Source organism: Ictalurus punctatus, chromosome 9 (assembly GCF_001660625.3).
Source record: "Ictalurus punctatus breed USDA103 chromosome 9, Coco_2.0, whole genome shotgun sequence".
Taxonomy (NCBI): Eukaryota; Metazoa; Chordata; class Actinopteri; order Siluriformes; family Ictaluridae; genus Ictalurus; species Ictalurus punctatus.
In genome coordinates this window covers 21,450,001-21,474,777 of record NC_030424.2, presented here as the reverse complement: position 1 = coordinate 21,474,777, position 24,777 = coordinate 21,450,001, and the positions used below count along the sequence as shown (strand labels likewise).

General features: G+C 37.3%; 1 protein-coding gene across 6 annotated transcripts in view; it reads right to left on the bottom strand.

The window, feature by feature from the left end:
• Positions 1-24,777, bottom strand: part of ttll5 (tubulin tyrosine ligase-like family, member 5) — an 87,857-nt gene that overhangs the window by 47,688 nt on the left and 15,392 nt on the right. For all 6 annotated transcript variants that reach the window (XR_001813625.3, XR_001813627.3, XR_001813624.3 and 3 more), the window contains exons 10-22: positions 24,420-24,521; positions 22,849-22,940; positions 22,394-22,501; positions 10,599-10,680; positions 8,348-8,409; positions 4,853-4,938; positions 4,146-4,187; positions 2,239-2,331; positions 1,958-2,049; positions 1,589-1,651; positions 825-857; positions 410-561; positions 104-305 (exon numbers count right to left, since the gene is read on the bottom strand). Coding sequence is in view for 2 of the 6 variants with exons in the window: in XM_017476488.3 (XP_017331977.2) it covers positions 104-305; positions 410-561; positions 825-857; positions 1,589-1,651; positions 1,958-2,049; positions 2,239-2,331; positions 4,146-4,187; positions 4,853-4,938; positions 8,348-8,409; positions 10,599-10,680; positions 22,394-22,501; positions 22,849-22,940; positions 24,420-24,521 (1,209 nt within the window). In the remaining 4 variants the exon portion in view is untranslated. The remainder of the gene's footprint in view (positions 1-103; positions 306-409; positions 562-824; positions 858-1,588; positions 1,652-1,957; positions 2,050-2,238; positions 2,332-4,145; positions 4,188-4,852; positions 4,939-8,347; positions 8,410-10,598; positions 10,681-22,393; positions 22,502-22,848; positions 22,941-24,419; positions 24,522-24,777) is intronic.

Genomic DNA, 24,777 nt, shown 5'->3' with positions numbered 1-24,777 from the left:
CAAATTCTAAACAAAAAATCCTGAAGAAAAGACCATGGTATTAAGCTGAACATGTCAAAAGAAGCGGTTTATTTTTGTTTGTGCTCCTAATGTCCACACTGACCTGAGATCCCACCCCTGCTGGAGAATATGGAGCAGATCCACTTTTTTGGGGGGTTTGCTGACTTTAGTTCGGTGCCACGCCAACAGGGTGGGCTGAGGTTGAGACATTGTTTGCTCCTGCTTTCCCTGTGGTCCTCGCTCTTCTCCCTCCTCAGCTTCCTCATTTTCACTGCTGTGCGCTAATGATGGTAAAGGCCTTCGACCTGAAGACAGCAGGGAAGATACATAAATGCTTCAGTGTAGTAAATCTAAGTTATATAGTAGAAAGCTATTACCATGTTGTGTTTATATCTGTATCGAGTTTTACCAGTTTTCCTTCTCCGGGGAGTGGCACGGCTAGTCGTTTGCCTTTTCCTGTGTCTTCGTGCCTCGAGAGAGAGCAATTTGCACTCATACTGAACTACATGACAGGTTTTATGGGCCTCCTCTTCTAAGGGCACATTACCCTTCAATCTATTCCTATGAAAGAAAAACATGTACTAAACATGGATGATAAATTTGCAGTAACAAACAGGTACATATCTCAAAAATAAACTATTAAAATAACTCAAATGTAGTATGCATATAGTATAGCTAAATAACTCTATTGTGTACTTTATTAGCCATATTGCCAGTATTAGTCATAAACAAAGCATCAACAAGAAAAATACATGAACACAAACTTTTTCACAACCTGATATTAGATTTGATAAGATTTTAGATGTAAACTTCACAGTGTTTACCTGAATTGTGTGATCACAGAGGATTTTCCTGACCTGAGGAATAAAGAACAATTGATTTGAAAAAGATGTTTAGCAAGATGTTAGGCAAAAAGCACACTTGACCTTGACACTGTTATTAAGACATACATTTTATGACCACAAGTTTGTGGACACCTGACAACCCCACCCCTATGTGGTTCTTCCCCAAACTGTTGCCGCAAAGTTGAAAGCGCACAATTGTACAGGATGTACAGGATGCATAATTGTATGCTGTAGCATTAAAATTTCCCTGCACTGGAACTACAGGGCCCAATCATGTTCCAGCATGACAATGCCCCTCTGCACAATGGTAGCTCCATAGTTTGCCAAGGTTGAAGTGGAAGAACTCAAGTGGCCTGCACAGAACACACCATTGAATGTCTTTGGGATGAACTGGAATGCAAGCTGCACACCCCAGGCCTCCTTGCTCAACATCAATACCCAACCTCACTAATGCTCGTGACTGAATGGGCAAATCCCTGCAGCCACACTCCAAAACCTAGAGGAAATTATAACGGCAAAATCTGAAATGGAATGTTCAAAAAGCACATACGGGTGTGATGTTTTCTTCAGATTTTTGTTTCACTTTGATCTTTATATGAGACAACCCAAGTCAGACTGTCACATAAAATAATCCAAAAAGCCAAAACTAATACTAGTGTACTGTACATATACTGTAGACAAAATATCAACAAAAATTCTAAATTTCCCTCAAAAATGTTTCCAACCGCAGTGGAAAAGCTCACCTTCCATGGAAAAGTTTATTAGCCAGCATGGAGTTCATGGATGTCTTGTATTCCAGATAACCACTAAGACAGGAATAGACACAGACAGGAAGAACAAAAAGTTTCAGCAGGTTTTTTTTGTGTGTTTGTTTTTTGAAATGGACTATCCAATATTATAAAAACATTTAAAAAGGTGTAAGAAGGTGAGCAGCGGAATAAAACCTGTAGTACATTAGTGTATATGATGTTTTTCTACTTTGCTTGTATGTTTTGGACAGTTACTTTCCTGAATTAATGGAGATTTCAATACTATTTACTTGTGTTTTAAAAAAAAAAAAATTCTAAAATGTTCAACACATCATCTTGCCAAGAGCCTCTGGCTTCTCTAACCTGTAGAGCTCCCAAGTTTGTGGTGTGGGGAAAATACGGATGAATCCACCTCTCCTCTCGTGCTCCTCCTGTGTCCTCCTCAGGACTTTTAACTGGCCAAAACAAGTAAAGAACACAGCTTTTAAAAATGAGTTACACAAGGGTACACAGCCTAGTCTGTAATCTTCTTAAAAAGTTTTTAAATGTATGCAAATATTGATCTAATCTTAAAATGCAAAACCAATAAATCACTTCCTTAGTCAAATCAAATTATCGTTTTTTTTTAACCACTGCAGAATTACCTCCTCTGCAGTCAAGCTCAGTGTGTCCACATGCCTGCCTCCCTGTTTCTCTTTCAGCTCCTCAATATTATTGGCAGAGTGAGGTCTCTGACACTGGATAAAGGAAGAGCAGTAAATTTAAATCACTCTGCATGCAGAAATCAATAGAATTTTTTGCAATAAATTAGCAGTATATGTATCAAATAAAAATCCCACACGATCACTGAAATAAACTGACAGGTTTTCCATGTTTTACATTACCAGGTACTATATTTATATTATATTTTACTTTTAGGTAATAGAGCTTGACATATGAATGATAATTTACTTAAACAAAACTGTTGCTGTTTTAATGTTATAACCACAGAAATGATGTTTTAGGAAAGCCAGGGGAGGTTTTAGTGGTAAATGTTTACCTATACAAAACAAAAACCTCCACTATGCAATTCCTTTCTCGTTTGGTTAAATAAATGTTACGTTTCATCTCCTCTGGCATTCTAGCCTGGCATTTCTCTTTAGCCTCCCACGCTAATGGCAAGTGTTGCCAGGGGAGATTGACAGCTTTGCCTGGGCTATTTACGGAGTGCCAAAAGTCAGCAGGAGTCAGCGTCTGACCTGTATGATTGCATTTGTCATCTTAAATAACAAGGGGATTACATTATATTTTTCAGAGTAGTTTTGTGCTATCAAGACAGCCAAAGACTGAAATCCCAGGAAATAACCTAACCTTTAGTGCCTCTAATTAGAGAATTAAGAGGTAAAGCGAAGTAGAAAAACAGACCCAGAGGCTACTTTTTTATGTCTGTTATGAGGAATACTGCTGCATGGTTAAAACATGAAAAGAATGAATGGCACTATAAACACTGGGTGTCTAAAATTACTAGGTGGTTTATTGGTTGTATTTGGTTTTAGGGTTTTTTTTGTTTGTTTGTTTTGTTTTTACTTCAAATCTACTCTGTTAAGGCTTTTTAAGCCCACTTATCTCATAGATGAGCACATGAAAAGCATTTACCTTTTCATTACATTAGAATTACAGCTGCACCCCAAACTACTTTCATCCATCCATCTGTCCATTTTCTGTGGACGGATGGATGGATCCTTTTCGCTCAACCTACACAGGGTCATGGGGAGCCCTCATAGCAGGGCACAATCACACACATTCACACACACTGGACAATTTAGAGATGCCAATCAGTCTACGACGCATGTCTTTGGACTGAGGGAGGAAACCAAAGTACCTGGAGGAAACCCCCAAAGCACGGGGAGAACATGAAAACTCCAAGCACACAGGGCACAGGCAGGAATCGAACCCCCAGCCCTGGAGGTGCAAAGGCAAAGCCACCATGCCACCCTAAACTACTTTCATACGTATAAATAATCTGTCAGAAAAGCAATACAAGTGTAATTTTCATACATGATTACACAGTTAGTTAAAGCACTGGGTAACAGAAGTGTTTTGTTTCACACAACAAAATTTTCTAATCTACATTTACCCTGAGCAAGTAAAAGCAAGGTACTATGACTTGGAGCATTAAGTGGTCAAAATTCATTCCCAAACGTATATATTGGCACCATATTTGTTTAGGGGTCTGGGTAAAAGCTGCCTCATGTCTTTTCCCTCGTTATAATACAATGTTTTTAATAAACAAAAATGGAGGACATTTACGATATTTGTGGCAATGAATAAATATTCCATTGTAATGTGCTATTGTAACCACTGACCATCAAATTCAGTGACGACATCAATGGAGACGTGGTGGAAAAAGCATTTCCACTAATTGTAGTAATAAAATTGGTCCCTACAGCTGATTCATGCTATTTTAGTACTTTATTACCCATGACAGGCCATGATGATGAAGCATTAAGAGAAGAAAGGGGAAAAAAAGAATAAGATTCCATTATTTTATATTAAAAGAAGGCAGACCTACCACTCTGGATTTGGCAGAGACAGCCTGTGCGAAGAAATGATGCTAAGGGGCAGCAAGAATTGAGAAAAAGCAGCATTATACAATAAGTCACAACCGTGGTCATCAAGGGCTTAAATCTCAGCTGTTACTCTCATTTGCCTACCACAATAGTTATAGACTACATATTCCAAGATATGAATCAGAATGTTAAAAGGAATAGTAGAAAACCAAATTATACACCATTATCAGTGATGCAACACTGAACTATATGGTTTACACCACAGACATCCTCAAATATTCTTCCCAATTCTGTAACAGAATCATATCTGCACTGTTTGTTTGGTTATAAAGTGGAGCACAAAAATGTCAGACTTGAGTGTCATTGCATTCTTTCACAATGAACTCACTGAACATAACTCTGCACATTTTCACCTGGTTTAAAATACTCTGGGCAACAAAAGTGTGCAAAATTTTTTTGATAAATATTAACAGTTGAATGTACTATTTAGCATGAGGCAAATTTGCTAGAAAGGCTCACTTCAGACAGACTAAACTAGCTTTCCAGATTTAACAGCAACATAAAGCTTTGCACAGTTTTTACACCAATAATTGCAAGCAGTCATCAGTGTAAATTTATGAGAAAACATTAACATGATGCAGGGTTGTTGTTTTTTTGGCTTTTGTTTTTTACTGGAAGGAATGGCTAGTTTACAAATCTCTACACCTACTTGAGTTTTGTGGTTCTTCCCAGCTGGGTCCAATCCAGCCTTATCTGACCGCGTCTGTTTTAGAAGGGGGTCCTGGCATACAAATCCTGGAGGCAGAAAAATTGTTCTGTTTATTGAATCATCTATTAATAAAATCTTAAGTCTTGGCATACTTGACTTATATACTTGAAATATTTGACTAAAATATTGCTGGAAGTTAAAGGTAATAAGGAAGGCAAGAATAGGGAAAAAGGCTGTCACTGTCAAAGGTATTAAACAAAACAAAACAAAAAAATGGATACTAAGGTGAATAATTACATTTTACTGACAAAATGCAAATATTTGCATTTTTGCACTGAAGCTGGAAGTTAAATACCGGTCCTGTGTCACCGTTCTCATATAGTGTTAACTGTTAGGATTTATTTTTAGAAAATGGATGTGAGGGCTCTCAAGTGACAAAACAGAAAAGCGTTCGCTCTTTTGTTGGTAGATTGCAAGTTCGAATCTCAGCAATGCCGTAGCCATCCATAGCGGGCAAAACTGGCCATGCTCTTGGGGAAGGAGTTATGGAATTACTCTCTCCCCTATTAATCACAGCGAAACTAACCAATTGTGGGTGTCTGTGAGCTTGTGTATGCAGAAGAGGGAGTATAGCACTGTAGCATGAGCAGCAGTTAAAAAAATATGCAAGAGCTCACAAGTGGCGAAAAAAAAAAATGTGCCCCTTATTGCCCGGAGATCATGAAGATGCCACAGCCATTCATGACCAGGAGTCCAAGAGAGCAACATCGACTGTGCTATCGGTTAAAAAAAAAAAAAATTTTTTTTAAAGTGTAAATATTTGCATTTTTGCACTAAGGTTGTAAGCTAGAAGTCATGAATAGTTTACACTTGTTAAATTTTATCTTAGGGAGGGAGATGGGGCATACTCTCTCTTCCCTATCAATTACAGCAACACCAGCAAATCATGGGCATCTTTGAGCTCATTCCTGGAGAACGGGGCTAATGGCGCTTTCCTCCGTGCGTGTTAAGCTGTCCCGTGACACAGCATGAGCAGCAGTTTGAAAAGATCCTGTTGGCTAGCTTCACATATCTCAGAGGAAGCATGTGATAGCCTTCACCCTTCCAGACTGGTAAATGTTGTATGACAGGAGAGACCTAATTGGTGAGTGGGAATTGGCCAAGACTAAAAGTAGGGAGAAAATCTATGGGAGAAGATGCATTAGTTGGCTTCGGAGTCTTGGAGGAAGCACGGTTGGCGGTAGTTGTGTGATAAGATAGCCAGTGGGTGGGATTTGGCAGATTTGGCAGATGACCAAAAAGTCATCTCACCCCCTGGCACTCAAATGCTAACGAAAACCAACAGATATATCTACCAAACGAAACTAGCTAATGCATCAGTCCGACAAAGACAAGAAATTTATAAGCATCCCATCTCTCCTAATGGGTCCTGAGGGCAATAAACTGGAATAATGAAACAGCCATTACTATGCATCACTCCTGTGGCATCAAGTAGCCTGGCCACAAAGACAAGTCTAGACCTTTTTATTATATTACATAATCAAAAACTGTTAGGAGCTATAAATGTACCCATTATGTTTACCACAGGAGCAATCTTGAATGACCTGAATATGAAAATAAGACAATTCCAGTGAAGGAATTTCTGCAGTAAAATAAGCTGCTCTAGGGGCAAAATTGTGGCCTAACAAATGTAAAGTAATGCTTATTGCTTTCTGAAAAAGAATTTGAAAAATTTGTTTATAAACTGGTGAAAATTAATTCTGTAAATGAAAGTTACCTGTACCTCAAGCATTAAATACTGCTATATACACATGTATGAAGCACTCTGAATTAATGGTATAAATAATGGCAAATAATAAAGAGACAGTTTCTTTACAGGCAATCCACAAGAATTTAATGATAGCTTTAAGTTGATACTTCCACAGCACGGGTCTGCTCATGACAATTAATAATCCCTGTGGTTTTCTTTCAAAGCCATAAATGTCACGGACAACATTAAATGAATATGGGAGTATTTACAGGACTACGAGAATGTTTGTGTGCATCATAAATGAAACCACCAACATGCAGCGCAATGGTCAGTTAAAGGATTATTGCTATTTTGCAATATGGATTACGTGACTAGCAAAAACTCCATAAACAACAGGAAAATGAAACACACAAACAGGATTAGCCAGAAGCAGGCCCCGTTTAGAGTGAAGAAGAACATAACGTGTTTTATAGCCAACTGGTACTAATTCACTATTTTGTAGATAAGAGAAACGCAGAAGCCCTTATTTATCAAAGTCATGTATAATCAAATCTGATCGTAAAAGAAGACTACATAAACCTCCACCGAATTTCATCTTTGGCATATCTGTACCATCAAACTGAAGTTTGGACATGTGTCTAAGGGGGCTTTCACACTGGCAGTTTAGTTCGAAGCAGAGCACAGTTTACATGAAAAATGTATGATGTCGCCAGGAACAATCACACTTGGGTTCGAACCGCAGCAAAAGTGTCCAGTATGAAAACCACCTAAGTGTAACATTTTAACAAGCTGAAAAATGATCTACAGCTGAATAAACAACTCCTATAGTCATAAGTATAACATACATTTAGAATACTAACAAAAAATAACAATAAAAACAACAAATATCCTTTAAAATCACAAGGTGCATGCAGAAACCTAACATTAAAATATAGGTTGTCGAATTTTCTGTGAACATAAATGTAAATCAAATGTGGCTCTTTTTTAGCTCAAAAGGTCCTTCAATATTAAAGCACATTTACAAACAAGAAGCCCTCATTATGTTTTTTAATTTTCATATCAGCATTAAAAGGCACCAAACACAATGAAATTTGTGGTAGTCTGCAACATGATACTACTAATTTATACTAAATTACTACTAACATGTTTATATGTTCAGGATGGAAATCTGGCACAGCTATATTTAGAAATGAGGCTTTAATTAAATCGGACTTAGCTTTAAATAGAGGTCCTAGCTATAAATAGTTTGCATAACTACCTGGTGTGGTTGGAACATGATTCTGATCATTTGATCAGATCTGATCTGATCAAAAGAAAAGATTACAGGACAAGACATACCAATTGGACTACCCTTTCCTCCAGTGAAACTAACTGCTAAAGGTTGAACTGATCTGAAGTTTCCATTTTGCATGCACCTTTTACGCCAGTTGAGGATATCAAAAAGAACTTATTTATTTTCAGCAAAACATGAATGTCTCCACCTCAGCATCACTGAAGTTTTCTCCTCAGATCCTGGGTAACTCTAGCCTGCTGAAGCCTTCTATTTGTTTGCGTAAATCAGGGTGTTTTACAGTACAGGAAAATTATATGTACATGAGAGTAAATTCAGTGAAGTTACTGAAAATCCTAATATGCTTTAGCTATGAATTTAACGGCATTCTCCAACTAGTGTTATGCGTAAGCATTATGGATTGATAAAGTAATGTACAGAGCAGTGAGTATGAGATAACAAAAAAGAAACTCACCTACAAGAGAAAACATATCTGAGATCATGCTGGCCTTTATTTTCAGGTCAAGAGGAGTATCACTAGAAATATCAAACAAAACACAACAGCTGAAATGAATACATTCAGTTAAACATACTATTATTATATCTGTCCCTCCAGGACTCTGCTATAGCAGAAATGAGTGCAAAATCATACAAATTAATTCCGCAATATTCAGAGGAGCTGGAAATCATTCAAATTACCGCAGATTTTCCACAGATTTGGGCCAAGACGTGTCATGTGACGTCATCACAATGCACATTCAGCCAAAGCTCTCTTCGATTCAAGTGCAACGAAAACGAGTGAAGCTAAAAGGTCACATTTACCAACATACATCACTGTGAAACACCGTGCAAAACAATTTTGTACAATTGCAATCTCACCAATTTGAGTAGTTCTCTGCAAAAAAAAAAAAAAAGGCACAAAAAAACTCAGAAAATTGCGTCGCAAATTATTTCAAAAGCCGCTCCAAAATCAAGCTTTTTTGGCCACAACAATCACAAAAAACTCTGTGAAAACCTGTAGGGACTGATAACAAATAAATACACACATATATTATATATATATATATATATATATATATATATATATATATATATATATATATATATATATATATATATATACACACACACACACACACACACACACACACACATATATATATGTACTATATATAAAAGGTTCACATGAGGCCCTGAGAGGCCTGAGAGGATCAGAAATGCTGATATTTTCATAAAAATAGTAATAGGCAATAAAGGTTAGTTGGCTTTGCAAACTATGTATTTAATACATCTATACACTAAGTCAGTGTTTTCGTCTACCAGCTGTGTTCTACAAGCACAGTGGAATGTTCTCATGTTTTTGTTAAAGGATGACAAAATTCATACACCATGTACTGTAATTCAAAACAGTCTTCCCAGTGTCTATTTCATTTACTTTTGTAGTACTAGCCTCATACTGTTAGTCAAGCCAAAAGACAATATTGTTCTGTTGACATTTGGATAATTTACTGTACAATAGAGTTCGTTCCTAATAGCTACAACTTCAGTCAAAATTAAAATACTAGCTATGTTTAAGTGCTCTTGCCAATTTACAAAAAAAAAGCACTGCCAGCATTAATTAAGTCAATTAAAAAGGCTCATATGAATATTACACAGCATCCAGATGAACCCCTTTCATTGCAAAGGCTGGCATAAGAATTATACATTTAACTGACATTTCACTTAAAAAGAGCAGCAAAGTCTATTTCCACAAGTCAAGTGAGGCTTTAAACAAGTTGGCCAAAAATTTATTGACTCTAAAAGAGAAAATGCAGGAAACAGGAAACTGTAACAGTAACGGGCTATTTTAAGATTCACTGTACAAAATGTTTATAGGCATGTTTACAGTATACTTACACTCAAAGTAGTGTTTGGGGGAAAACCCTTGACTCATTTGAGACTTCATTAAGAATTTCTCTTTCCATTTGCCAAACCAACATAAACGCAGTCTTTGAGTCAGGGTTTTAACAAACTGCGAGAAATACATGGGTGGATCTAACCCACTTTTCTATGTTGAATCATTGATTTTTAGTACAACACAGTTCTTGCAGCAACGAGGGATGCACAGGAAATATCACCTTTGAGGGGAAAGTTGAAAAGATATCTAATAAAGATTGCCAGCCTCTACAGGGTGTCCAGAAAGTCAGGAAACAATTAGTTTATCAAAAAAAAAAAAAGCTTGAACATGTAGAGAACATGTTGTAAATAATAAATACAAAATCAAAGTACACGTCGTTTACTCTCATTGGTTCCTGACCCTGTAGAACGTACAGCTTAATACAAGTCATTATCTCTGTTAAATCATTACATCAGAAGTTCCGCTGATCCACCAAAGATAAATATCAGCCAAGTCTGTATTGAGAGCAAGAACATTTTGAATTTTTAGAACATATGATTAAATGCTATCATGATTTTCATCTGCACCAAAGAGGCAAAAATATAAATGTTTCCAAAAACACACGACTGGATAATAACCACAGAATTACATCAGTTAAAAGATTAATGAAATTAATACTAAATACATAAAAGACAATAATAAAAAGCAGACACATTTGGATAGAATCAGAGGCTACCAAATTACAACTTAAATCAATAAGCTTAAATAAATGAAATGCTATATAAAATCCAAGCTGGAAAAACTAATGACAGGAGTATGAGCTTATAGTGTCAAAACCGATGTCACTCACCATGCCAATGATGGAGAGAGGTTCACTTCCAGGAGCCATGGCTTGAGGTTGGAATCAATGAGAACATCAAAACCATACAATTCTGCAGACAGAAGCATGCACGCACGCACACACACACACACACGCACGCACACACACACAATTATGAAATTAGCTTGGTGGATGGAAGAGCAGCCAATTTCTCAAACATGAAGGCAGCCACTGAAGAGGCCTCATCATGGGCTACACAGGCTGCCTTGTGACAGCATGCATATTTCTGCTACTGATTAAGCGCATATTAAATATCCAATCATCTGAAGAATATTCTATTCCAAAGACGGTTACTAAGAAAAGCATGGATTAAATTCAATATACCCAACCCTAATGAAGGAGATTAAAGGCAGACCAAGATAAGAAACATTTACAGACGCACTCATAAACGCAATAAAATGTTATTAGATATATATTTTAAAGCAAAACTGGGCCAGTCTTCAAAGCCAACATGTGCAAAGATAAAGTCATGGCAAAAACACCAATATAAAATATGCTAGAATGTGCTTTTCATGAACTTATTGAAAGACAAAAAAAAAAAAAAAACATCTGTTCTGAGAATCACATAAGGGCTTCTAAATGTTAAACTCTAAAATGATTCAAATGGCATTTGAATTAGAATTTGAGACAAATGTGACCTTAGAAAAATATAGTACATATGAAAGCCAACATCTGCAATGTTCTCACTCAGCCATGTCATCATCTGTTTGCCCTCTTACATTGCAGCAGATGCTACACGGCTATTTATTCTTACTCCTTCAATTAGGCTCCCAGCAATACCTCGTAACTGCTAGCCACTAAGCTTATAATCCTCATGTACATATGCTCACTGCTCTGGGATAACACAGCTATGAAAAGCCACATGATGATAGACATAATGAAACAACACAGTTATATATGATACAAATCATGCTATAATTATATTTCAGTGTATTCTTTTATAAGTACAGTGTCTCCGGTTTAATCCTGAACTCGGGTTACTGTTAGTGTGGAGTTTCGTATGTTGTCCATGTGTCTGTGTGGGTTTCATCTGGGTTCTTGGGTTTCCTCACAATAACATATCAGTAGGTGGATTGATTATGCTAACTACCCAGCTGTCGATCACAACCCTGACCAGGATAAAGCAGTTACTGAGAATGGATGAATTAATGTATTGTTATATATTGCTTTCATATGTGCACTTGATAAAGATAGTCAGACACTTGAATAGCTGCTGCTCTTATGCATATTCAAATGAATATAAATTTTGATTAGCCTGTAATTTAAACTTATTTTTCGCTGTCACAGAACAAACAAGTGCTACACTGAAAAAAAAAAAAAAGAATAATAAAAAATAATAATAATAATAAAAATTGGATGTAACATTTCAGATTCACATCTATTTTCCCCACAGTAGTAATGAATCTTTGTGGCAATTATTAACTGGTCGCTCTCAGATCCTAATGGGATTCTAATTGAGGGGTACATGGAGGGCAAAACCATTAAGCCCATAAATAAAAGACTAAAAGCCTATACAGTGCCCTCCACTAATATTGGCAACCTCAATATTGCTTAATATGAGCAAAGAAGGCTGTGAAATATTGTCTTTATTGTTTAACCTTTTGTTCAAAAAAATCCACAAAAATACACTGTCCTCATGGATATCAAACAATTGCAAACAAAACACAGGTTTGTCCAAAAAGAAAATATATTTGTTAAATATAGGTGTGCAACAATTATTGGCATCATTTTAGTCAATACTTTGTGCTGCCTCCCTTTGCCAAGATAACAGCTCTGAGTCTTCTCCTATAATGCCTGATGAGGTTGGAGAATACATGGCAAGGGATCTGAGACCATTTTTACATACATAATCTCTCCAGATCCTTCAAATTTCAAGGTTCATGCTGGTGGACTCTCCTCTTCAGTTCACCCCACAGGTTTCCTATGGGTTTCAAGTCAGGGGACTGGGATGGCCATGGCAGGACCTTGATTTTGTGGTCAGTAAACCATTTTTTTTCCGACCACGCCCCATTTTAAGCTTTCTGGCAGAGACAGTCAGGTTTTCATGTAATATCTGTTAAACTCCACGATGCCATGTATCCTAACAAAATGTCCAGGTCCTCTGGCAGAAAAACTGCCCCAAAACATTAAAAAGCCACCACCATATTTAACCATGGGCATGAGGTACTTTTCCATATGGCTACCTCTCTGTGTGCACCAAAACCACCTCTGGAGTTTATTGCCAAAAAGCTCTATTTTGGTTTCATCTGACCATAGAACCCGATCGCATTTGAAGTTCCAGTAGTGTCTGGCAAACTGAAGACACTTGAGTTTGTTTGTGGATGAGAGTAGAGGCTTTTTTCTTCCAAACAACTTGTGGTGATGTAGGTGACTTCAGATTGTAGTTTTGGAGACTTTCTGACCCCAAGACGCAACTAACATCTGCAATTCTCCAGATGTGATCCTTGGAGATTTTTTGGCCACTTTACACATCCAATACAACTGGCAGTGTATCACTTTGGGCAGACATACATTCCTTTAATAATTATATTTACCTGAAAATTTTCAAGTGGTATGTAGAAAATCATATACATTTATTCAGACACCTTTCCTGACATCAAACACTGTATTTTGCCAAAAAATAAACACAGACCTGAAATTGGCCTGAAAATTACATTTGGGATCTTAAAACTCCCTGTGTATTTTGTATGGCTGAATACGGGTGAACATTGACAGGAATATCATACTGTTGAAGGTACAGGTATGCTAACAAACTGCAAAACCGTATAAGCATTTTTATGTCTACAATTAATGTCTATCATATGCAAATTAATCTTTTTTACATATAAAAAAATATTAACAATTTTTAAATAAATAAAAAGGGGGAAAATTAAATGTAAAATTGTAACTTTAATTACTTTAAGTAATTAATCTTTTTATTTTGTTAATGATTTGTTAACAAATATCAATATCTATCTATATCAATCAATATCTATCTATCTATCTATCTATCTATCTAGATACCTATCTATCTATCTATCTATATATATATATATATATATATATATATATATATATATATATATATATATATACATACATACATACACACACACACACACACACACACACACACACACACACGTAGTACTGTGCAAAATTCCTAGGCACATGCGAAGAAATGCTGTACTGCAAAGATGCCTTCAAAAATAAAGAAATTAAATGTTTCTATATTTTTAAAAAATACTATAAAGTACAGTAATAAACAGTAACAAATTAAAAATTACTATATATTTTGACGACCCTTTGCTTAAAAAAAAAATAGCAGTCCCAGGTGGAATTAGTGCACTTTTATTTAAGGAAATTAGCTGTAAGTTTTATTGAGCATCTTGCAGAACCAGACACGGTTCTTCTGGAGACTCTGACTGTCGCACTTAATTTTGCAGCAAAATCCAGCAACCTTCATTATGTTTTTTGTCTGAAAAGTGTCTCTGATGAAATATGCTGCTTTCTTTACTGACATACAAACATTTTTCTGTAACATTTCATTTTATGCTGGAAAACTAATGTTTGGGAATCTAAAATGCTTTTGTATTGACTCGATAATGTAGTCAGTAATGAAGTCATAAAATAAAAATCTATACCAAAGTTTATATATAAACATATAAACACACACAAACATTTAATTAGATATATAATTTATATCACAATATTGATATTTATTGTGTGAAATTTGTTCTAAAATCATCACTGTTGTCATGTAACTGTGACTTAACTATTTTATTTGTACTTGCAGCAGGATAATATCTCTATTACCTTTTAAAACATAAGAACATAAAACATTATTAAAAATACCTTTAATAATAAGACCCATGTTCAATTATAACCAATAGAAAAATGAAAACTAATATAAATACAAGTCTAATGAATCACCTTCAAGTGCAAAAGAAGTGGTCATATTTAAATAGCCATATTTCAATATTTACACAAACTTGAGTATACATTGGCCCTGTCCCCTTTAATGCCACGTCAAGGGAAAGCTGGAAAAGTATTTTCCAAGTGTGAAAAAGGCACCTGGCAATTCCACAGTCTCTGCAATATTTATCCCTATCTTAAGCCTCTCAGGCAGAGAGGGCTGCACAATAAAGCCCTTTTAGCAGAGAGGGAGTTCAAATGAACCCATTTTGCTCTCTCTGCTCCGGGATCTCACAGTGGAGGTGCTGCTACTGGCAAGAGTGTGTCTTTTTTTCGTGTGTGTGTGTGTGTGTGTGTGTGTGTGTGTGTGTGTGTGTGTGTGTGTGTGTGTGTGTGTATATGTGTGTCTCTGCATGAGTGATCCGATTTCATTGCGTTTCTCTCACACTACTTGATATGGCCTATAAAAGAGGATGATCACTGATTACTCGAATGCAGCTGCAACGCATCCCTCAGCACTTCATATGCAGGTCCTCCTTATCTTGGACACTGATTGGAAGATATTGTCTAATAAATTTTTCAGGGAGTATGTCACTATTAATCCACAATAATCAATAATTCTCCTGTAAGTATCAAGTCTTCTGCAAAAAAAAAACAAAAACAAAAAAAACCCTGTGACTTAAGCAAAAAGCCCAAGCTGTACAAACGCTCAGTTCAAGTTTTTTGTGGCTTCAATTTTCCTAGACCTCCTGGAATAAAGCTTTGTGCTCTGTTGATCACCTTAATCATGCAGACCATCACCGATATCACTTACTTTCCCTTAAACAAAGCGAACAAAAATGCTGTATCTAAATTAGTTCATCTTTTATTAAGTGGTGATTCTTGTCAGATATCAAGTTCCATTGCTATTAATTCTGCAAACAGTACAGCTATTTAGAAATGGGCAGCGTGATCCGATGGGACTGCAGATTGTATATAATACCCTGCCACGGACAGGAACGTCAGAGGTGGAAGAGATCATACAGTAGTTCTTTTTTCCCCTTACTTTCTATTTAAGTTTCCCTCACTTTCTAACAATTCAACTTTACGAGGATGAAATTCTACAAAGTTAAAAAAATCAATTCTTCTTTAGCATCTCTGCAAAGAAGAGACAAACATAACTAAAACCCAAGAGTCTGGAAAGATACACAGAATACACAAGATGATAAATGTGCACATAACCTTTTACGCTCCCTGGATGCCCTGCCACTTGCACACAAAACAGACCTCAAGCACCCTCCACACACACATGCACGCACACTCCTCACCAAACTGCCAACCAAACTCCATGTGCTACACATTTTCCCTCAATTAGGAGCAGACGCCGGTCTTCCCCACTGCCTCAGCCCGCACAAGCAGACTTGCTCTCTGGCTCTTCACCATATACCAGGAGGCCTTATTAATGTAACCACAAAATATGCACAGTTAGGAAAATAAATAAATATCAACAAGGGAAGATCAAGAGCGAAGTGCTGTTATGAGCTTCTGGGCAATGGAAGAGAGGGAAGTAAGACCGAGCCTTGAATTCTATCTGAAAACCGAACTCACTGCCATAGCTACATAACAACGCAGCCACAGGAGCAATAACAGTGGTGTTAGATAGCAGTTAAGTGGGTGTCTCGAATGTTGTGACATCTGACATTGCTCCATAACTTCATTACAAATTGTTTTCTAATCAGCTTTGGGTGGCTTTTTATACACATTTTAACAATGGGTGGAGGCAGTTGCCTGAGGTCAGAGATGAAGTATCAACACTGCAATAAGAAACGTATGCTCGTTGCTTCAGACCTAGCCATTTGAGAAGGAAAACTTTCAGTATACAAAAGATATAGCTTTGAATATTTTACTTGACAGTTGTATATGTCAACAAAACATTGCATTTTAATTCAATTCAACTGAATTTAGAAAATAGCACAGTATGGGTGATCCTGGTCAGTGGTCTTCAGCTGGATGACCACAGTCTGGATGCAGACCCAGCAAAGTAGTTCAGCAGAGCACAACAGGCACTTGAAAAATACTGAAGCAAAGAAGATCAATGTGTGGAAAAATGCCCATGCTAAGCAAGGGAGGTGGACTGCAATGGAAGAAGAATCAAATTAGTTCATGATCATATAACTGCTCATTTTGAAAGCCACCTGACAGACACAGATGAGTCAGATGGTACATGTCTGATCATCAGAGGATTATTAGCGGAATAAGGGGGGGACAGGTTGTGCTGTGATCACTCACAAGCTTGTAGAGGTAGCTCAAGACTGGCACCATGTTCTAAGTAAGAATAGAGGATCTTATAATGGACTACTAACATGTTTAGTCTGAGAGCCTCCACATCCTAGTGGCACAGGCTCGAGAATGGTATTGCCACCAGCCTATGTATATGTTAAATCAGCTGAGACTGTAGAAGAGTCTGTAGAAGAGTCAATATTTATGTATGGCATCCAGCAACCTCCCATCACACCATCATGGATGACCTGATTGTGATCCAGGTTTCAATAGGTGTAAATAAAATGTCAAAATCCACAGTGTTTAATATAGGGGATACTGTTGATAAATTCTACCTCCTTACCAGCTACACTTCAATCACATCAATGACAGAGAAACTATGGAAGAGCTGTATGAATACAACATATTCATCTAAGCAACTGACCACAAGCTGGAAGCATGGTTGGCTGCTGTGGAGAAGTGTTTAGGTGAGGATACCAGCATAGCATTCTGAAAATCCTCTAATCCCTCTTAGCCCACAGCTCTCCACTGTGGAGACCTTAAGAATGTGGTCAGCAGATTCTACTGTATGTGGCCTCGACGACCACAAACCCTTAGCAGCATCGGTCAGTATGGCTGAAACAACAAACTGAATCAGCAGCCTGATGAAAAGATAGTACCGCTGTACAAGGGAAGTACTGTGAAAAGATGATCCCAGCAACCCAAGGGTTTCCTGGGTGGACATCATGGTGTGCTTGTTGGGACATTGTCTCAGGGTGGATCTGGACCTACTGTAGGCAATACCACACAACTCAAAGGCCAAAGAGGACAGAAGAACAATTATCCTAGTCTAAGAGAAAGTGAATGCCGCAATTGGTGCAGAAGTGCAGAACTAGAAGCTGAAAGTTTAACTTGGGAAGGAGCTTAAGAAAAAAAAAAAGAAAAAAAAAAAGGAGAATCTCCTGAGACCAGAGTTTCCTGAGACTAGTGTGCAGACAGTTTGCTGCCCCTATTAGGACCGATACTTTACTGGGCATCATGTGGACAGAAAGAGGACAGACATTAAGATGGTCAATTAAGGTAGCTGAAAGGGCCTTTACATAAATATCCTTACCTGGCTATCAACCAAAACTTAATCACCTTGACTAGGTTGACTGGGAAAGAGTGGTGTGTTACCCCATCACTTGTCATTGTATTCATTTTGTTTGCATGAAACATGCCTCAACTGAATTACAGGCAGTCCCAAAAGGCTCCATACATAGGGGAAATTAACACTTTTTAGCAAAAAAAAACCCAAAATATTTTTCATACTTAGAAAAAAAAAATGATATATTTTTTCCAAATAGCCTTTGACAGAAGAAGAACATATTGAAATCATTCTCAAGGTTAGATCAGGAAGCTGTCACAAGGTTGTAATGCAGTGGTTTTCAAAGTGGGGGCCACCAGGGGGCGCCCGGAGGGCCTCAACAATTTGGTATGAAAAATAAATACTCACTCTCAGACAACCACACACACACACAATCAATTCCTAATATAATGTAATCTAAAGATGTAAGATGTAATTATTATTAATAAATGGGGGATATAATCAAAAGTCTGTATTTTTAATGTGTTTTAAAGACATCTTGCAAAAGGGGGGCCTCGGTCAAATGTTAATGCCATTTGAGGGGCCTTGCCCTGGAAAAGTTTGGGAACCCCTGTTGTAATGGACTTTAACAAGAAACATGGCGAGCACATCACACACGACACTGCTAACAAACTTATTAACAAATTCAAAAAGACTGGAAGTGTTGCGGACCAACCAAGAAGTGGACGTCATGAACCTCCACTGACAAAGGGACAACCGACCTGGTGTTGGAAAACACAGTCCCCTACTGTATGTATGAAGACTTTTGGGACACCCTGTATTTATATACATATGATAAAAATTCAAGCAAAAAACTCTCTTTTTTCTAATTAAATTCAAATTTGTAGTAGTCATAGCAGGTCAAAACAAATGATATGAAAACCCATTATGCATTGTAAGTGCGGTGAGTAATAAAATAGGCTTTAACTTTGCTGATCAGGTCTACATAATGCCATCTGTTAATCAGCATGATGCTGTCTAACTGCCTGTCGATTAATCATGAGGTAGAATTAAAAGAATAATCAACTTAAGACATGGCTACCTGATAACTGAATCCCACATAGACGGCTTCTTTAAAAATACTCCTCACATCATATACAAACAGGTTCACATAAAGAAAAACAAAGGATTTCACAGACAGCCACATATGTGCTCTACTATCTGCTAAAGAAATGGATTATCCATTCTATACACACTGTTTTGCGCCAACATACACACAGACACTCGTTTCTTCACAGGCCATATAAACAATCTTTTTTTCTGCATCAGAGAAGAATAGGGAGCAATAAAGATTTAAGTTACAGAGGCTCATTCAGATAGGACACACCAGGAAACCTTGCTTAATGTAATAAAAAGTATATTATAGTCCCTAAACGGTTGAGGGAATCGTTTAGCGAGTATCAGAATTATGTGTTTAACACCCCCACATGGCCCTCAACCAAATTCGGCTGAGATGGTACATAAACTGGGAAAACAATGGAGCCTGTTTTTTTGTAGACTACCTAATGCTTTCAGATCCTGAACTGAGTCTTATTTATTGTCCTTTCCATCATTGCTTGGTAATACTTGAGCAAAGAAAACACTGAGTTTTACCATTTATGTATGAACAAACTGCAAGATAAGTTCTATAAACGTGTGTGCTCTTTTACAGATTAAACTAATCATGTAGTGTTTGGTTCACAAAGTCTTAATGATAGCACATCCAAATGTTGTTGGATTTCATACACAAGTACAAAAACTTTTGGGATCAAGAGGAGACGGCAGAGAAGTGCGATCAGTGGAGAGCACGAGAGAAAAAGGGTCTATTCTGACTGACCACCTTTATCCTTTGATGAAATACTTCTATCCCAGTGGGAGTGGTCTCGTCCAGGCTGACGATGCATAACACAGGGTATGAGTTCTCACTGAACGGTTTGACGAGTATGAAAATGATGTACATATGCTATGGCCTTTGTAGTCACCAGATCTCAACACAACTGAACACATATGGAGGGTTTGGACTGATGTGTTAGACAGAGCTATCCACCACCACCATTAAAACACCAACTTACAGAATACAGTCTGTACAGGATTTCACAGAGTTTCTTTTTTTTTGTGATCATTGCTTGATTTTGCTGCAGGTCTTTCCAAACTTGCAGACTTTTAAATGCTTTTGTTGTGGAAAACTACATGAATTGCCAAAAATGCAATTGCACAAAATTGTTTTGCACGGTTTTTTGCAGTGGTGTTTGTTGGTAAATGAGACCTTTTAGCTGCACTCATGGTCAATGCAGATGAATCGAAGAGGGCTTTGCCCGAAGGCACGTTGTGATGACGTCACATGACGCGTCTTGGCCCAAATCTGCGGAAAATCTGTGGTAATTTTGAAAAATTGCAAGCTCCTCTGAAAATTGCCGAGTTTGCTTGATTTTGCACTAATTACTGCGATCACAAAAAAAATCAGGAAATCCCGGAGGGACTAAGAATTACTTTTAGAGGAATGGAGTTCAGCGAAACAGAACGAGTGAGCAAACTTGGACTACAAAGTAATACGTAGCTTATATTTGAATTCACTCCGCATCTGTAACTGTACAGTTTTTCTGAGTATCACAAGAATGGGCCTGTGAGTGTAAAAACAGAGAGAGTAACAGCTGAACAGTTGGGAAGATGAATTGCAAGTCGAGCTCTATAAAACGACCCCTGTCCTCCTTGACCAAAGCAGTGTGTTTTCTTTGCACTGAAAGCATAGCTCAGCATCTGTGCACTTGGCTTTAAGTCTTTCCGCCTTTCTCTCCTCTCTTGCGGTTCCATAATATTGCAGTGCTAAATTATATATTTGGTTGTACTAACAGTAGCACAAATATGAGTGATGTGAAGGAATTATGCTTATAAACACAAACTGTTTTGTGCATATTTATAAGTTAAAAAAACAAAAGACGTTATGGGTGTAAATCTGAAGTGGATATACACTTTGAAATATATTAAATAACAAAACACAAGTGTCCAGAATACTAATATCCCCTCATTATACAGGATATAGGGTACTTTTGTGACAAGCCAAACTCTCTGTCTCTCTCTTTCCCCCATGTCATTACTCTGTTTTACAGTAAAGACCTGTTGTTTTTGTACTATCATCTGTATCTTGCCATATCTATTACATCCCAGTGACGTCTGCGCCTGCATAAACTGCTCATCTTCTGTCATGCACTTTTCTGACGCAAACTTCCACTGACCCCACAGCCTGCCATACGCATTACCACAACCTCACGCTGTGGGCTCACTGACAGCTCACCAGGGAATGTGAGAAAAAAGAAGAAGAGAAAGATACCATCTTTATGAGGGTGATTTTCAGATAGTGTAGCTTAGAGCTGGTATATAACATTTGCCATCTAAACAACCAACACTTCCTAGGGAATTATTATGTCTACAAACATATAATAGTGCTGAAGGGATGATAAATGGATAGAGAGAGGTGGAAGCGAGAAGGAATATTAAATGGGTAGAGAGAAACAGGAGGGGGGGGACCCTGGGAGGCTTAGACAACGCAGTTTAAGCTCATTCCAATACCATTCCTCTCAGCTCTTCGAGGGATTGACAGAGAAAAAGGAGTACGAAGTGAATGCCAAGGGGAGAGAGGGGGAGATTAACAGATACATTGAGCCAAAAAAAAAAAAAAAAAAAAGGAGTGAGGGAGAGAGCCATTAATGCCAATACTAACAGAGGTAATGGCTCCAAAGGAGAAAAAATATTCACACAGTCCTGATGCAATTCAGTATTAAGAGATCTAGAAATAGAGATCTGCCTTAAACACAGTAGTCCATATTCTCAGAATAAGCAAACTACACTTTTCTAAGTTTAGAATGAGTGAATTGAACAGTATTTTCATTAGCGGTGCATTTTCAACTACTCATGACGAGTAAAGATGGTGTTTGCTGCAGAAACACATCGGACACATGGTGACTATCAAATTTTATTACTGTTTCAGATTCCAGATGTGGTTTTCATCATCAATCTACTTTTACTGGTTAAAATGCCTTATTTAAAAATTAAGTCCAAAGAGTTCATTCCTAAGAAGTGAAAAAAAATATGAACTTACATGGAGTCCAAGAAAAGTGCTGCTATCTCACAGCAGCATTACAGTCTCGATTAGCACGGACTAATATTAGTAGAATTTCTATTATTTGTTATAATTCTGCTTACTTATTGGGCTGCTAAACAATTTGCAGAGAAACGTGTTAAACTTCAACTCAGTAGTTGACACCTTGTTATAGAATAGCATGAATATAGCTTACTGGCCAAGTATTGCTAAGTGATACAAGCCATGAGTACAGGAATTTCCTTATTACCTAAACCTTAAGGATCACTCGTTTTATTTCAGCTGAAATGGGGCAAGGTAAAATGTTCCATGATATAGCAGGGAGGGGTTATTGAATGCGAACACCTCTTTACTGTAAACAAGGTTGAAATCACAATTTTACTTTTTTAGATAATGCAATAAGAGGCTAGGTCATTTTCTAATAGGGCTTACCAAAGCAGTTGTTGCGATGAGGGACAAACATCTTGCAGGCAGTAGCAATCTGTAACTCTGCACTCAGCACAGCTTTAATGATCAGGTCCTCTATCTGACCCATCAGCACTGACACACAACAGAGAACACTGCATGTTAGTCACACACACTGGGGACAATCTAATTCTAGTTGGATTCTCAAAAGGTATGTCTTATGTAACCCATATTAAAATGTTAATTAATCATAGAGAGGTTTAATATTGTGTTTTGGTATTTGACGTTACTGAAGTGAATTATAGGAACAAATCAGCAAGGCTGAATGGCGAAATAATTTAACTACACATGCAAATTCTTCAAATCCCTCATTTGTTTCTTAACATCATATTCACCGTTATATTAGCCATGCATGAAATAATAGTATTTTCCAGTATAACAGAGCAGGTGAGTGTGATCCAATAACTTTTGCCTTTACTCACATGTGGTGTCCTTTCCCTCCTGTTTTAAATACCTCAGCATTGCACTCATGCTCCATTTGTTCCCATAATCCTCTACTTCAGGGTCATCACAGCTGAAAAGGAAGACAGGGTCCTCAGTGTCTGGCTTTGCCAAAACAGCACTGAACAATGAGCAAAGTGTAACAATGTTGACATGATTAACAAACAAGGGGGATTATCTCACATCTGAGGATGCATTCCATCTCCACTTGGGAACAAGGAATAACAGTGAGTGATTATTTAACTGTACACGACAGCTAAAATCTTTTCCAGTTAGTGTCACATTCATCTACAGTCATGTGAAAAATAAGTACAATTATAAGTACAAAAAAGCAACATGGAAATTGTTGCTTTTTTGACATATCTGGACAAGCAAACATTTGATAAGGTGATGCACGCTATCAAATGATACATAAAATGGACATTTTGTAGTAATTTTCATGAAGAAACAGATCAGTCACATGGAAAAAGTAAGTACACCACTACATTTATCACACCTTCAAATCCATATAATTTGAATCAGGTGTTCAGGATTGGGTGCCAGTGATCAGGACCTGCTTAGGAGGATCTTATTTATACCCCTGTCATATCTAGTGTCTGGTGTTCCCTTTGCTATTGAGGTGTGTGGTGTCATCATGCCAAGATCTAAATAGTTCTGTAACGTCTTCATAAAAAAAGGTTGTGGATGCCTATGAGGATAATAATCCTAAGCACACTAGCAAATTCACCAAGGAATGGATCAAAAAGAAGAAATGGAGGGTTATGGAATGGCCTAGACAAAGCCTGGATTTGAATCCAATTGAAATGTTATGGGGGGATGAAACCGGCAGTGCATGCAAGAAAGCCCTCAAACATCTTGCAGTTGAAAGAATATTGCATGGAAGAGCAGTCAAAAATTCCAGCAAGCCTGGTGGACAATTATGCAAAACGCCTACAAGAAGTTATTTCTGCTAAAGGGGGCAATACTAGCTTCTGAGGCCAAGGGCGTACTTACTTTTTCCACAGAAGAATATCACATCTATTGAGATTTCAGTTGAATAAATGTTTTTTTAAAGCTATTTTTTCTTGTGGTTTTGTTAATGTATATCAACTTTATTAATAGGCACTGTTTCAAAGATGATCAAATATTTCCTTTTCCAAATATGTAAAAACAAAAAAAAAAACAACAAAAAAAAACCCAACAGTTTACATGAGGTGTACTTATTTTTTTCACATGAATGTAAATCTACTACATTAACTAACTCAGAAAGGAGATAAGAAGAAGACCCCATACAGCAAAAAGGTGTACAATGTTCTGACATCTAGTTTCAAACTAAAGACTACTTTTTAACATTATGAACTGAGGCCATGTACAGAGAAACAGGATTAGACTCTGCCTTTCATTCAAGTCCAGGAGAGGCACTTGATACACACGGGCCTCTAAACAAAGATCTGTCATGTTATAATTGTACATGTATGTAACAGGATTTGGTCCAAAACATGGTCAGTTTCAGCTCTCAGCACATAGAATGGGAAGAATAAACAGACCCGAGTTAGAATCAATTCAACCTTACCTGACATAGTCACTGCTCTTCTTGTTTACACTGTAGTTGGTGAGGTGCATGAACTGGTTCTTGATGTTCTTCACAGCATGGTCATACTTCACGGTAGCAAATCTACAAATCAAACAGAGGAAAGATCTAGTAAGCAAGGGAGGCTGGACCATAATACACTTCAGTGAAAAGCAACACACTTCAGACAATGATTAGACACACAGTACCCTAATATTCCTGATTTAAAATGATTTATGAATACAAAGACGAATAAGCCTAATAACTGTAATACTCATCTCATTGAGACTGCAAAAACAAAGCTAGACAAAAAGAAGTCAGTTTTGATCCAGCATCAAGACCTGTCCTGTAAAGCGCTCCA